This window comes from Zosterops lateralis (assembly GCF_965231275.1).
Source record: "Zosterops lateralis genome assembly, chromosome: 3".
In the NCBI taxonomy this organism is placed as follows: domain Eukaryota; kingdom Metazoa; phylum Chordata; class Aves; order Passeriformes; family Zosteropidae; genus Zosterops; species Zosterops lateralis.
In genome coordinates, this window is record NC_139764.1 from 56762594 (window position 1) to 56778824 (window position 16231).

At 44.2% G+C, this 16231-nt stretch overlaps 1 protein-coding gene across 1 annotated transcript; it reads left to right on the forward strand.

The window, feature by feature from the left end:
• Window positions 1-406: 406 nt before the first annotated feature.
• On the forward strand, window positions 407-10727 carry LOC310906692 (solute carrier family 22 member 2-like). Its single transcript, XM_083856139.1, has 11 exons — window positions 407-907; window positions 3034-3137; window positions 4139-4293; window positions 6303-6471; window positions 7480-7594; window positions 7699-7805; window positions 7922-8136; window positions 8398-8506; window positions 8867-8979; window positions 10010-10109; window positions 10595-10727. Exons 1-11 carry the CDS (start codon window positions 497-499, stop codon window positions 10647-10649), a joined length of 1653 nt encoding a protein of 550 aa, XP_083712265.1. The 5' UTR covers window positions 407-496; the 3' UTR covers window positions 10650-10727.
• The last annotated feature ends 5504 nt before the right edge of the window (window positions 10728-16231 follow it).

A 16231-nucleotide genomic window follows, 5' to 3' on the forward strand; every position in this document is an offset into this window, starting at 1 on the left:
ATGTATAGACACTTCTTTTTCAGAGTGTACCCACCTATTTTTTACAGATCCTGGTCAAAAGCTTTGCTCACATGCGGTGCCCCAGCCATTCTGCACTAAACCCACGTGTTGCTTGTATGTTGGTAGAATTTTCCATCTGTGTTTGCTCCCTAAAAATGCCTGTTATTTGAGGAGCTGACTTGCCTAATTACAAGATAACCCCAAAACCCCCAACAAAAACTGGAGGGCAGTGGCCCAGAGAGGTTTTTCTAGAGATCAGAAACGCGTAAGTACTCTGATTAGGGGTTAAAGGCAAATTCTCTCTGGGTGAATTAAGGTCTGATTTCAAATGAAACCTAAATAATAGGGCTTGCAACATGTAGTTTAATAATTTATAGAGTTAGTCTTGACTTTTGGTCAAATATCTTTGTTACTTAAGTAGCTTGGCTGCCAACTAAAAATATCAGTGCTGCAGAGAGGACCGAGTTGAGGTTTTTGAAGTGGTTTTGATGCCAAAATGCCAACCCTAGATGACATTTTAGAGCACGTTGGAGAATTTGACAGGTTCCAGAAGCAAACGTTTTTTGTCCTATGTTTGTTATCTGCTTCCTTCACCCCAGTGTACGTGGGGGTTGTCTTCTTTGGGTTCACCCCCGAGCATCGCTGCTCCAGCCCTGGCGTGGCTGAGCTGAGCCAGCGGTGTGGCTGGAGCCTGGAGGAGCAGCTCAATTACACAGTTCCCGAGTGGGATGGCCACGGGGCCAGCTTCAGCAGCCGCTGCAGGAGGTACGAGGTGGACTGGAACACAACAGGAATCAGCTGCACTGACCCCCTCAGCAGCCTGGTGCGCAGTGGGAGCTCCGTCTCCCTCGGTCCCTGCCGGGATGGCTGGGTCTACGACTCCCCAGGGAGCTCGATCGTGACAGAGGTAAAAACAGCCCCCTCTGCCCTGTCCCCTCTGTTACAGACAAGGTGAGGGTTGGGGGAGAGGGTTGGTGGAGCTTAAGCTGTGTTAGAATATCCCCTGCTTACCTGGTGGAGGGATTGTTGCTTACTGTGAACTTGCGCTTGGGGGTTTACAAGTCATCTTCCCTCTGTCCTTGCTGTGAAGTGTTGCCTTGGCTGCTCAGGGGGCTTATATCTCCAGCTGGGGAGCAAAGCATATTTCAGCAAATAAATCCCCAGGTAGGTAAAGTCCAGTTGTGAATGAAATTCCTGTCACATGAGAGGTCCGATTGGTGAAGGTGTGTAAACAGTGCAGCTAGCAGTGCTGCAAACAAAACAGGCCAATGCAAAGGTCTTCTTTTCCCCCACCCCCTTTTTTCTTTTCTTTTTCTTTCTTTCTTTCTTTCTTTCTTTCTTTCTTTCTTTCTTTCTTTCTTTCTTTCTTTCTTTCTTTCTTTCTTTCTTTCTTTCTTTCTTTCTTTCTTTTTAATTTATTTTCTTTTTTTTTCTTTTTTTTTCATGTAGAAAGTCTCTTAAAGTTGGTGTTAAATAAAAATGAATGGCAGTCAGTGCAGGGAAAGGTATCCCTTTTGAGGAACTGAGGCCTCCTGCAATTAAACAGCTTAAGTCTGTAAAAAAATCCCAACTGTATTAAAAAAAATAAACTGTAGAAAAGCCAATGACTTTTGTGTTCTCAGAAGGAGTGTGAATAAACTGGAAGTGGTACTTAGGCTACTTGCTGTACTTTAGCAGTTTGGGTAAGAGGGTGCACTCTAAGTGTACTGCTTTCAGCAAGTTACCAGCTGTGAGATGTTAAAGTGAGGAAGTGAGGCACCTCAAATGCAGGATGACCCAGGGCTTCTACGTGGCAACAGCTCAGCAGGCACATCTCACTGGAAAAGGCTCCAGCAGATCCTGTGGTTCAGATGCCCCCACCATCATCTCCTGAGTTTATGGGAAGTTGAGCACTTGCAGTCTGTGTGGGCTCATGCAGTCATGCTCTCACATCAATTGTCTCCTCTTTTCTGCTGAGGGGCTGCAAGACCAGGTCCATGGGCTGCTTCCTTCACAGGATAACCAGATACATCACATAACTCTGCATTTTGTCAATGAGTTCCTGGTTGTGACTGCTTCTGTGAAACTTCTCAGGCTCTGTTATGTTATCCCCTGCTCTGATAGCTAAGAAAAGAAAAGGACAGTGGAGTGTAAACCATGTTATTTCAAAGGAAAAGTTTGCATATGGAAGAATGTCCTCATGGGAAGTCCTATAAAGCGTCAGAGGAAATATTTGGTTTTGTGTTAATTATGGATGCATAGATTCAATTAAATGCAGCTACCAGGAGGAAGGGAAGGGATTCTCAGTCATATTAGGAGAGTTTTTTGCAATAATTTTTCTCTAGTAGCTTTTATGTTTTTCTACAAGTAAGATAGGACAAGACTAGATGGCAAATATATGTGGGTACCCATGTGGTATAAAGCTTGGCCCTGGATAAAAAATATTTGTTCTCTCAACGCATACAACAACGTGGTTGAGCTAAAGACCAGAGCAGAGAGAAAATGCTGTGGCCTCAGGGCAGATGCAGATACTTCCACCCTCCTCCCCGAGGCCAGTGCTCCATGAGATGTGGGACGAGGCAGGTTCCTGAAGGCATCTAAGATACTTTTAGTAACAGCATCACTCTGAGTGGTCTGTGGGGCTACTCTGCCATGCCTGGGTATGAGGCAACAAGAACTACTTAGAAATGTTCACCATCAGCCACAAAAAAAAGCTGTTTTAAAACCTCAGAGTGATCATCAGATCCATGCTGATTTGATCAATGAGGACCAGCATAGGTTTGGATGCCAGTTTTAATGGATAATAATTCACTTATGCTCTTTTGCAAAAAAGAGAGATGAGACATGAATGGGAAATGCCAGTAAACTTCTCAAGGGCTTGTTCCAGTTTTTAATGTTGGACAATTAGTTAAGTCAGTAGGATTTCTGTGTACTGACAAAACAGGCATTGACCCAGAAACAAGTTTAAATCTTTAACTGAAGTGAAGGAGAGTTGTGGACGTGAGCCAGCTCCTCATTTCACTCTTTTGTCTCTGACTGTGGTTGCTCCTTTAGTTTGACCTGGTGTGTGAGGACTCCTGGAAGTTGGATGTCTTTCAGTCTTCTGTGAACGCTGGGTTTTTTATTGGCTCCCTAAACATTGGCTACATTGCAGACAGGTACGTGTGGGCTGACTGCAGAGCCCTCTGACCTCCCTTATCCATGTTCAGCACCCAAACTCAGATAAAGGTTGTGCAACTGGTATCATCTCTGCTCTTATGAAAATAAGGTAATCCCCTTGGATGTTCAGTTGCATCATGAGCCAGTATCCTGCCTTTTAGGTTGTACCTCATGGTTAGCACAGATCTGCTCAGCAAGCCCTGCAGAGTGTACGAGGACTATTTTAGAACTGTACACCCCAAACTTCCTACTGTGCCATGTCAGAGCCCTCGGGTGTTAACCAAAGCCAGGAAATGCTGCTGGTTTGGATCTCCCACCTATTCTGTTGCGCTCTCTGTGGCTGCAGCTTGGAAACCTTTTGCTTCTCTTGGAGAAGCTTAGAAGTAGTTGGCACAGATTTGCCAGATGTGTACAGCAGCAGTCACTGTGAAAAAAGCAGATAATCCCTCTAGCTCCCTGTTCAGAGCCAGCAGAGTCAGACTTCCTGGCTCAGGCACCTGGGGGTTAAAGAAAAACAAATGCCAGTACTGGAGGGCCCATTTCCCCCCTTGCTCCCCTTCTGCCTAGGACTGTTAGTACAGCAGGCTCTGAGTTGCTCCAGCTCAGAAATGGAGCCCACTCACAAGTAGATCCATGCATTACTAGTATTATAAAGGTTAAGGTTGCAGTAAATAAATCCCCTATAAATCTGATGCATGCGGACATATCAGAATCATTACATTAACCCACGCTTATTTTTCAGTCCCAATGTAATACATGTAAACATGGGACTATTCTTTTTTTCCTGGAAGTTTTTTGTGGAATTGCTGAGGAACTGGCACAGTAACTTTTCATGGCATAGAAAAGCAGGTGAGTGAGTAATGGGCAAAGAAAAAAATCATGTCTCTATTTTGCATAGCAAAATTGGATTTTTTCTGTCTGAAGATACACAAAGCTCTTACTAGTTTAAAATGCTCCCATGACTAGTGGTTTTCTTCATGCCTATCATTTTCCAATCCAGGTTTGGCCGTAAATTTTGCCTTTTAACAACAATTCTTGCAAATGTTGTGTTTGGAATACTTCTGGTCTTCGTGCCCTCCTACCTGTGGATAGTCATCATCCGGTTCTTGCAAGGGCTGGTCAGCAAGGGCTGCTGGACTGCAGGCTACATCCTGGGTAAGTAAGTTTGGGACCTTCTCCCAGGAGGGCAAGACTAGCTGCAGAAGATGAAGGTGCAAAACTCAACTCCAGAAAACTTGAAAAAAAAAAGCCATTTAAAAAATGCCTCCCATGGTGTTTCATTAAGGAGTTTTCTCCCTATTTGACTTCTCAGGATGTTTTGAAGCACTGTCATTAGGGAGAAACAAGAGCAGCCTTCAAAGTTTGAGCAAGTGGTGGTATATTAGGGCTCTTACCTTGAGTTAGGCTTTCCCCTGAGGTACAGTTCACCTTTGCAGATCTGTCTGGGTCTCATGGCTCTTCTTCCTTCCATCAGGCTCTGGCTGGGGAAGGTGACCAGGCAGACACAGCCCCTCCAGCTCGGGCACAGACAGGATGGTGACAGAAGAGGCCATTAAAGAAGCAGGCAGAGGGTGGGGAAAACTTGAGACGTTTTTATGACACAAAGAGCATTAAAGGGCAAACAGAGGCTTCAGAACATAAAACTAACTGAAGAACAGCACGTACTTGCTGATAAAAAGACAAGGTGTTTGTCCTGTGATACATCCAGTGTGTATCCACTGGGCTGAGCAGAGGCCATGGAGGAGCCAGCCTGTGTGGGTGCCTCTGCCAGTGCCCTGCACCAGCTGTGGCTACTGGTGAGGCACAGCTGTGCAGCCAGGCTGGGTCTGGGGCCACCTCAGGGCCATTTCCTGGTTCAGGGTAGAGCTGCCTGGAACTTCTCTCATTTTTCTGGAGTGGAGTTCAGTTTCTTGTCCAAAATACCCAACTGCAAGCATAAGTATTTTAAAAGCTGACCAATAGAACCTTAACTGGGTTAGGGTGGCAGGTGGCTCTACCAAATATCTCTGAGAGGTGCAGTTCATTGTGATAGTAGTAAAAATGTAAAAATCAGTGCCCTAAACTTCCACTAAGTCTTTCACTATGGGCATCTTGCTAATTCAGTTATCCAGATATATGATAAAAATAAAATAAAAGCACCTATCCCATAGTCCAGACTGTCTTCTGCTAAGACATGATTATTCCTTCCTGTGCATTTCTAGATTCTTGCTTGGCCTCTTAAATCTTCTCGTGGCACATATGAAATCTCCATCCCCTCTTCTGGGGAACTTCAGGCTGTTTTAGAGCACAAAGTCCTTTTCAGGACAATGATTTGCCCCATCCTGATATTTTCTCCCTGTTACATCTTATTATTCCTGAATTCACTTGAAACTCTCTTATGAAAAAGATCCTGAACCAGCCCCAAAACTTCCTTAAATTTGTTTCTTTTCCCTAAGGGTGGCCAATACTGAATGTCCAGGGAAGGATACTAGGACAAATCAATCTTGTTATCCTGCTCTGCTGGGGCACTCATCTACCCTTCAGCTGCTTCTGGCTCAGTCCTGCTGAGTCTGAGGAGATGTCTTTGTGCATCATTTGGCTGAGCAGCCTTAGCTAATCTGTGGTTCCAAAACTCAGCAGTTCATTTGGCTGCTAATTAGTTCCTTACTGTTCTTTTTGTAATGAGTTTGCTTTCTTGAAGTCACACAACAGGATGCAAAATGTTGAGTGTGCTTGTGCCTGTCTGCTGGAATAGTTGCTGTTAACTCTGTATGAACACGACTTACTTGGAGTGAGATGCAGGCTGAAAGCCTGTACTTTGGAAACAAAATATTCAGCTTTGTTGTTGGGCTGGAGACATGAGGTAAGTTGGCATTAGATTCCACAGCAAAATCTGCCTGTGCACTTTGACAAATGCTTGATTTACTCTGAGACCTCTGCAGCAGAGGACATTCCTGGATGTCTCAGGCCAGTGCACAGCCAGCAACAGTGTTTCCTTCTCTGCTGGGGCTTGGGTGCCAGAAAAACAAACCAGGGGGTTTTGTCTGGAGGAACCATGCTGAGAAGCCCGTGATTACCAAGGTTTCTCCAGGGTGTTACCATAGCATTGGTGCTACAGCGTCCCCCCAGCAGGTTTGTGTGTGGGGGGCACCCCGTTCCTCACCTGTCCCCGTGCACGTTTGCAGTGACAGAAGTGGTGGGCCCGCAGTACCGGAGGACAGTGGGGATCCTCTACCAGGCTGCTTTCTCCGTCGGGCTCCTGGTGTTCGATGCCATCGCCTACGCCATCCCTCACTGGCGCTGGCTGCAGCTCACTGTCACTCTGCCCACCTGCTTCCTCCTGCTCTACTACTGGTAAGTGCCCTTCCATGGTACCTCTGCCCACAGCCCAAAAAAACTGGCTTCTGCTGCTTGATACTGAGAGAGACTGGCCACTCCTTTCTGGCCCCCACACCTCGTGGGGCAAACAGGAGGTCCCCAGAAAAAAAAGAGAGGGAAATAGGACCCTTCAGCAACTGAGATCTTGTTGAATCCTAGCCTGTGCTCTCTCCTGATCTTGTGTTTAAAAAACAGACCACTTGGACAAACACTGAGGGAAAATCAGATTAGTATAATTTATGTTTTCTTTAAGCAATTCATAAATTAAAATAGGTGCCTTGGCATAACTTATTTGGTCTTGCACTGAAAATATGGTTATTGACAGATCACCTAAAACTAACATAATGGTAACAGGTTGTTAGCATGTTCTTTTGAGGCAGAAAAATTGCAGGTTTTTGTGGTCCAACCAAAAAAAACCACCACTTGGGCACTCCTTCATTTTAGTTTATCTCCTCTCTTTTTAATCAATATATTTTGGGTTGAGTGCTTTGTATTTGAGAAATTGTCTGGATGGGTCAAGAGGTTAGGAAGAGTAGAAAGAAATTTGTCACCTTCCTTCTTCTATATTTATGAATTTGGTAAGACAGTTCTAACTTATTTAGTACTTCTTAACCTGTATTGGTAGAAGTGAAAAATGGCTCCCTAAGAGGAGCTGGTTTGTGGTGAAGGGGCTGGATGAGAGCACTATTCTCACTCAAAGCTCCTCCCTGATTTATCTTCAGTAAACTCCTCTTTGACTGTTAGCCTCACCTGTTCCTCTTCCAGTCTCAGCCATGGGATGTACTATTTTTTTCTGACTGGAGAAGTGAGAAGAGGCACACAAAACCTACTCCCCAAAAAATAGTAATAATAAAAAAACAACCCAAAAAAAACCCCAAAAAACCTCAATCATCTACTTCTATTTAATCCTTCCAAAGTCCCCACTCATGGGAGAATAGGTAGGCTTTATGTTTTGTTGTACAATGGCATCCACTCACATTGTAGGTGCCTCCCAGAGTCTCCCAGATGGCTGATATCTCAAGGAAAAAATGACAAAGCTATGAAAATTGTCAGAAATATGGCTAAAACAAATCGGAAAAAGATGCCTTCTCATTTTGAGGTAAGCTCAGGGTTTGCTTGTGCATGTAAGTAAGCATCATGACAGTACCTTGCATCAGTTCCTCCCAGAGAAATTTAATGTACTATGTACTGGCTCTTCCATAGGATATTAAATTTGAAGAGGAAGATTGTGGAAAGCAGACTCCCGCACTGGTGGACCTTTTCAGGACACCACAGATAAGAAAAAACACACTCATTTTGATGTACAACTGGTAAGAATATAACACTAGAGAGCTGGTTTTGGAGCTCTGGATTTGAAAACTCCATCAGGACACGGATGCCTGTTCTCTTACTACCTAACAAATCCAGGATGCTCTTCTCTGCCCAGGTTCACGAGCTCCGTCCTCTACCAGGGGCTCATCATGCACATGGGAATGGCTGCTGACAACATGTATCTGGATTTCCTCTATTCTGCACTTGTTGAGTTCCCAGCTGCCTTCATCATCATCGTCACAATTGACCGTGTTGGGCGGCGCTACCCCTGGGCTGTGTCAAACCTGGTGGCTGGGGCTGCCTGCCTTGCCACAGCCCTCATCCCAGAGGGTAAGTCACCTGAATGGAGCCCTGTGAGGGCTTCCCACCCTGTCCTCTGGAGCCTCCACGCTGCTTTGTGAGGGTCCCTTTGCTGCCACTCATGTGGTCCTCACTGCTCCCAATCCCTCACTCACACAGGTGAAACAAGGTCCCTTAAAAACATCAACTGACATGGGATCAGGGGTCCCACAAAATAATACTGTTGAATTAATTGACACCTGCTGAATCACTGGGATGCTTTTAAATGTATTGAATGTATTCTCTCTGCAGATGTACATTGGTTGAAAGTGATTACTGCTTGCATTGGGAGAATGGGAATTACAATGGCTTTTGAAATGGTTTGCTTTGTAAACACAGAACTGTATCCAACTTACATCAGGTAGGTGCATCCTCTCCCCAGTTGGCATTTGGCCTGGAAACAAATAGTTGAGGCTGATGTTTTATGCTAAGTTAAGTTACCCCCAAATGTGTCAGAACTACACAGGTACTATTGAACATAAAAAAGGTGAAGCACAATTAAAATGCTTTAAATAGGTGGCTTAATAAAAAAAAGAAATGTACTTTTAGACAAGGGGAAATTCACAAGACTGAATTAAAGGGAAAATTTGGGAGAACCAGGATGGGTGAGGGATCTGAAGTTCCACACAGTGCCTGGATCTGTCCTGTGTGAGAGTTGTGATCCATCCACTTCCAACTGCAGTACCCTGACACTAACATAATCCCTTTGCTGCCAAACCAGGAATCTCGGGGTGATGGTTTGCTCCTCTCTGTGTGATATTGGTGGAGTCATCGTCCCATTCATTGTCTACAGACTGGCAGAGATCTGGCATGATCTGCCACTGATTGTCTTCAGTAAGTGCCACCTGACCTTGCTGGCCCCTTCCAGGGTGCAGTAGGGGACCCAAGTTCCAAAGGGAGGGAAAAGCCACCAACACTGCTGCTTTAAGTTCAGCAGAAGCCCCTTACTCTCTACAAGGTCTTAGCCTTCAGTTCATGACAATTTGGAACTTTTTTATGCACTCATATCTCTCTTGCCCCTGTGACTTCTCCTTGCATTTTAGAGGAAGTTAGAGTCGAATACGTGTTTGACAGATGGCAAAGATCTCAGAAAAACTTTGATGAGCTTAATATTTGATGGATTTAAAGCTGATTTATTGTCTTTGTCCAGCAGCCAAACCGTAGAATTTCATTTAATTGCCTATTCAATGGAGTACAATATGGCTGTTATGTTTCAGCTTTTCCTACATTTTGTTAACTGGCTCTTCTCCAGCTATTTGTAAAGTGGCTGGTAAATAAATGCAAGATAAGTTTTGAAGGCTAGTGACCTGAACACTCAGGTCAGGGCCTGCAACACTTTTATGAATCTTTAGGTCAGCACAGTATTTTAGAAAAATACCTTGAATGGTAATAAGCAGATTTTAACAGACAGAACATCTAGAAGGCCACTTAGTAGATTTAAAATACATACCAAACATGTACAAACTGGATAAAAGAAATTATCAAAGGAGAATTAGATCATATTGCTTAGAAGATAATACTTTGTGTATACACTTTCTAATCTAATGTGACTAGCATAAAAATGGAATGTGATTCCTGGTGTGCTCTGGCGCTAAAGAGTTCTTTCCTCTATTAAGGAAGGATCTGTCCAGTTTGAGGTGTCCTAGTTCATGCATAACTCACAAGAGGACTTGGCTTGCTGCTGTCTCCACAGAGCAGCCATGTTCTCCATTTATGCACCAGCATGACAGTTTTGCATATAGAGACATGAAGGGCACATCTTGTATGAAAGAACAGAACAAAATGTCATTGACAAGCCCATTGTGTCTGGCAGTAGCAAGTGGTTGATAAATGCTTACAAGCTCTTTGTGCCTCTGTTTTGAAGCTGTGCTTGGTTTGATTGCGGGTGGATTGGTGCTGCTTCTGCCTGAAACTAAAGGAAGAGTTTTGCCTGAGACTGTGGAGGATGTTGAAAACTTTCAGAGGTGAGTCATGATGATGAACTTGTAGCAGTTTTCACTTGAAATTTGGCATAATCCCTGTCCAGAAGGAATCCCAGGGGTTACTCGGCTGCCTTATTTGTTCCCAAGGAGTTGCTGGGTAATTTCCAGACTCTCACTGGACAGATTCCAGACTCCTTTTATCCCATGTCTACCTAGGCATCTTGAAAACAAGTAGCCAAGGCCTTTACTGGCCTGTGAATAGCTGCACTAGTCTCTCAACACCATTATAAATGGTATTTGTGTAAAAAAAAAGCACCTTAACAATTGAACAGAAAAAGGGCAATCTTGATAGCAGCTTCACATGTGGTGTATGAAGCACCAATATCTGCTGAGGAGCCAGAGCAAACCTAAGGGAATATGTATATCATTTTCTTGGGGCCAAGGCAGAGCAGGTGAAGAATTTGAAGTCAGGGGCTCCCTGAACAACTTAATTCCTGGCTGATGTTCATGTCTTATTACTCTTGCAGGCAAAGTGCTCCAGAGGCCAAAAAAATCTATCTCTATGCCAAGGAACAGAAGTAGCACGTGGCTGAAGAAGTGATAATTCTGCTTTAGGGCAGTAGCATGGAAATGCCACTTAGAATAAATACCCTCTCAAAAGCCTTGCCTCTTTTATTTCAATTTCTACGTCTATCCTTTATTTACAGTGTTCAGGGTTTTCTGATGGGATTGTCCCTATTGCTGCATAGCTGCTTCCCACTCTGTACATTAAGAGAAACTTATTTTAGGGCTGGGAAATTTTTGTACCAGCTGTGTGGACTTCAATGTGGACTTCAAGAGGTCTTAACTTGAGTAGGGTGGGATCCATACCAACAAAACTTTGTAAGTCTCCATGAAGTCTGACTTTATTGGTTTTTCTTAAGTAGAGGCAGCACAATACAAGAGATTAATCTCCATTGCAGAATCAAGGTAAATAAAAACCTGGTCCAATCATGTGACAACTTGCACAGAGTTTTTAGAAAATTGATTTTATTTTTTCCTACTTTATTGGCTACTCACAAGGATGGCACAACTCCAGAGCATGAGAAAGCGTGTACAAGGGAAACCCTCATAATCCTTCATAAGGTAATAGCATTATACATGTGCCCTGCAGGGGCTTTGCTTTGGAGTGAGCTGGGATCAGGATTGAAGACTTGCAGGACCCTGACCAAGGGTCCTGTGCATCAAGGAGAACCAGGAATAGCACAGGGTCTTCCAGAAAATATCCAACACCTTCAGAAATTTCCTAGTCCATCCTGTTGAGCGACTGTAACAGACTTGTTGTTGCAGGACAAAACAGGGACAGTGGTTCTGTGGCTCCTCTTCCCTGTTTGTGTTGCTGGTCCCCATCTGCCGGAACACACTGGTTTTCCATAGGGATACTGTGAGCACGGTACAAGATACCTCTGCCCATTGATAATCAGCTGCAGGGAGAGAACCCCCAGCTGAGCAAGACACTGCTGACTCCAGCAGGCAGGGTGAAATTCCTCCAGGATTGAATCCTGGAGTGCCAGGGACCTTGCACCTGGTTTCAACTGACCTGAAACTCAGTTAATGTTCAGTGTTGCCATGAGGGCCTCCAAGGCAGGGAAGCATGCTGTGCAGAGAGGCAGGGCCATGGCAAGGTTGCCCTGAGAAGAGTAGGGACAGATCAGGAATGACATGAAATTACATGACTTTGGCCCGGGCAGTTGCAAAACTAGTATTTGCATTAGGATCAGAGGAGAATATGCTTGACCTGAGAGTGCAAGAGGAACAGTGGGGGTGTAATTATGTATCTGATAGAGCTGATGTCCTGCTATGGTTGCAGACGTGTCTTTGCTCTGCACTAAAAAAAATGTAGATACTTCTGATTTACAGTTCTTTGATATAAAACCTGTTGAAAACTCCGTAGATGGAAAATGCGGGCAGCAGCAACAAGTCAAGCAAAGCAAAGACTGAGATGAATAAATGAATAACTATTACAAAAACTGAGACCCTTGCCCATCACACCGGTGATGGTGTTCATTCCCATAGGCACTGCTATTGCCACAGCAGGAGCTACATAGGTGGTAGGCTCTGGCAGCTACATCTGATAGTGGCACCTGCTTCAGGTGGCAGCTTAATAAACACAAGCGCAAATGTCCTTCATTCATTTCTTTGCTGACATTTGCTCATTCATGGATTGCTGCCTGGAGCTGGGAAGTCAAGAGATGTAAAAGCTGCAGCTGCACATGGCTGCTCTCAGAATGGGGAGCAGTAGCATGGTGTCCTGGGGGGTGGCAGGAGTGTGCCACCCCCAGGCTCTGAGTCAAGCTCACATCCTGCCTCAGGTAACACAGTTTGACAGCTTCCCTTCCTCTTAAGAGCAGCTGATGCCTGTCTGCTCCTGGGGCTGCTGGAGCATGACCAGTGCCAGGGCTGCCCCTGGAGCCTGGGAAGGAGCACTTCAGGACCAGGCAAGGAGCCTGGGAGCAAGTAACAGAGCCAGGTTAATGAAAGTGGGACTGACCCCTTAAAAAGGTCCTGCCCCTCACCTAATTACTTAAACCTGGACTTTATATCAACTGTGACTGAAGAGAACATAAAAGCTCCGTGTTTTGGAGTACTCACCAGCTTTCATCAACTGAGTTTTGGCCAACCAACTTTACTTTTACAAATTTTCTGGTGTTCTCCATGGCATCACCTGATGGGCAGATGATCTTGTGGCCAAGGGCTGCATCTTTCTAGGCACTGTTCTTGTCCTCTGCTGTTGCTGTCAGCACCTAAACCCAAATGCCAACATGCAAGTAGAGCTGCTGTTTGGACACCTTTGTGCTCCTATCCCTACTCTACAGCACTGTGTCATCCTCCATCCTTAATATTTTAAGATATTAAGAAATTGGGCCTTCTTCCACAACTAGAACTAATCAGGAAGCAAACTCAAATCCAGAGAATAAATAGAAGTTGATGAATATGATGAATCACAGGTAATGAATCACAGCTTCACAAGAGCTGTGGAGACGACTCTTCGATCTCCAAAGGCACCACAGCAGTGATTTTCCACCATGATATAGAGGGAAAACTACTTTAAAAGCCATATCCTTTCTTGGCTTTTTCCCTCTGGCTCAGTACTTATTTCTGCCAGATGTTTGGGAGTTTGGCCATGTAAATAATCAAGCTCAGGGCATTAGAAAAACATTAATGCATAAACACAAAATTTAATGTGCTTTAATATGCAGGGCAGAGTGTCCTGTTTTTATTTGTGCTGGTCCCAGGCGGTGTCTGTGATGGGACTTTCTGCCCCTTCCCCATCACTGATCCCAAATGTTGATGCAGTTGTACATGGCCCAACACATCCTGAGGATTCACTGCCTCCAATTCCTCATTGTCTTTTTTTTTTTTTCCATTTTCCATCTTGCCTAACATCTAGTCAGATTCTGGAACGCCAGATATTAAAAGGCAGCCTGGGCTTAGAGGTGCTTGTTTATTGTACTTATTTCTCTGGAAGAAGAGGAGCAAAACCAGGAGGGAAAAGGGGCTTGTGGATGCCTCGGCTCCCACAGTGGGCTCTACAGTGGCAGCATTCGCTGCTGGGTGGCAGGAGATGAATTATATACCAACAAAACATCAAGGTTTTAAGGCAGGTAGAGGAAATTGTGATAGTAAACCAGATACTGCCTCTAGGTTACTTTTGTGCAGAGGCAGGTGTAGTTTGGAGAAAGTGAATTGGGCTCGTAACTGCACTCCTGCTTGCTACAGAAATGAGCTGTGACTGAGCATCCCAAAGAGATTTTTAGTTTTATAAGAAGCAAAAGAAAGTTTTCCTTCGTGAATTTCCCACTTATGCCACGTGAGTAGCTGCTGCCAGATGGGACACCAGAAACATGAAAGTGTTCAGAAGGCAAATAGAGAAAAAATTACAGGATGGTCCATGAGGGAGTGAAGCAAAAATGCTTTTGCCTCAGGAAGTCTGCTCTTGTTACACACAGTGCTTTGAAAATCAGATGGCATCTGTGGGGGTCAGCCTTGCTGCTAAACAGGGGTCCCTGCCCAGAAGGTGCAATTGCAAACTGCATGACTGAGGACATAGCCTGTGAGCCAGCCTCCTTTGCTGGCCAGTCCCTGGATCAGGCGGGGTGTCACCGTGGAGGGAAAAAAAGAAAAGGAAGAGACTCAGCTCCTGGAAGGGTAGAGGGCAAACCAAAGGGTTTGAAGAGGCTGGAGAGGGTGTCTGTTAATTTTGAATAGGAGTCTGTATCTGCTCTTCCCTTTGCAACATTAACCATCTCTATGGAATTTCAGGGAACTCACCTGTCTTGTGTTTTCAGGTCATTGCTCACTTTTGGTTAATGACTTGGCCAATTAATTCAAGATTGCTCTGATATGGCTTCTCAGCCCATCTTTCAAAGCTGCTATAGCTTTATAGTGGGGATTTGTTTGCTAACTGTGATCTTTTCACATTTTCTTATCAACCCTGGCTGAGAATTGAGCTCTTCTTGAGTGAGGTTTTGTACATCCCTGTTGTTTGTCATTCCCTTTATCACTGTGACTCACTAATATTCAGACATGGAGGGTTTCCAAAAGAAACAATCTAACTTGAACACTGGAATGGCATTTGATTTCTAGCTGACAGAGGTACATATGTGGTTAGAAGTATGAATTATAAAAGCCATTAGATTAGTCAACATCCGCTAACAAAAATAGCACGATAATAAGTAGCAGCCAAAATAAGTGTCTTTTGTTTTCCACAATAACATCAGCAGATCCCATCACTCAAATTTCTCCTCTCACACAGATATTTTTGACTTGCCTTAAAGTTCAGCCCATGAGAGCCTCATCCCACCACATTTGAGACTTCTGGTTTTGTTTTTACCCTGAGCACAGTACGTCCTGGTTATGGTGTTTTGTGTTGCTTTTGGGTGCTCTCAGTGCAGGAGCAGCAGCGAGCTGGGACTGGATGGTGTGAGCAGAGTGAAGACCCCTTAACACTCTGACATGTATGTGTTTTATCTTAGGAGAAATCATATCCTACTCCCTCATCTTTTCATATTCCTATTTCACAAAAAGCCTTTGTAAAAAGTTCGTTCAGTATTTTGACACAGAGAGAGAGACAGAAGAGCACTTTGACTATAAATAGCTATGAATTTGGAAGCTCTGGTTTCTTTTGGCTCTCACCATCATATGGTGGCAAGAAATGCCTTTGCTAGGGAACAATTGCTTGGAAAGATGATCTTAAGAGTGGTGCTTCTGACAATCATGGAATCTGCTCTCTGCTATTTCATGTCCTGTTATACCTGGATGAGGGTGCACCACCACCCAACCTTCAGTTCTGGGAGAAAGGATGGAATGCTTTCAAGTTTACTAGGAGATAAATCAGAAAAAAACCCCTTGGATTTAAGGGAACGAGAGGATGAGGGAGGCAACAAATGTTTCTGATTAAAACAAAACAAAGATCTTCCAAAATGCATGTGAAGAAAAGTTGAAATTGTCATAAATCTGTCCACTTTTGTCCTTGAAATCAGACAGAGAACTCCATCCCAGGACGGAAGACTGGATGTAGGATTTTTTTGGTACTTCTGTAGCTGTTTGATGTCTTTCCCCTGAGAATTTCTTTTGCCTAAGGTGTAGCCACACACAAGATGTGGCCACAAAAAGTTACTTCAATAAGTTACTATCTACTGATGAAAAATCCATTTAAGCAGAAAGCTTCTAAAAAAGTTGGTCTGGTTCACTGGTGGTATGGTAATGATTTAATGAGGATGGGAAAGCAAGCTGTCCAATCTGTGCATAGATGAGCGTCTTCACAAGCAGATTTGTCTGCACAACCTTACTGATGGTGTGTTTGCCTGCACTGAAACTAGGGAGCAGGGACCCACAAGACAAACACAATCTCATCTTAATTTCATGACACTGCAGAAATATTTCAGGGGATGGCTATGCCCCTTCCCATAGACTTTCCCCCTTGGAGGAGTGGGACAGGGAAAAGAAGGGAACAATCTATTCAACAGAGACAATATTGGGGAAGTCTTGGGAGGAAAAGGCTATTGGGAATACAAAGAAAAAAAAAAAAATAATTTCAAGACAGACTGGAACTCAAGATGGATTGTTCACTCCCTGTTACCTCCATTTCTTCAAATTCTAGTCTCATCCTCCCTTGTTATTTT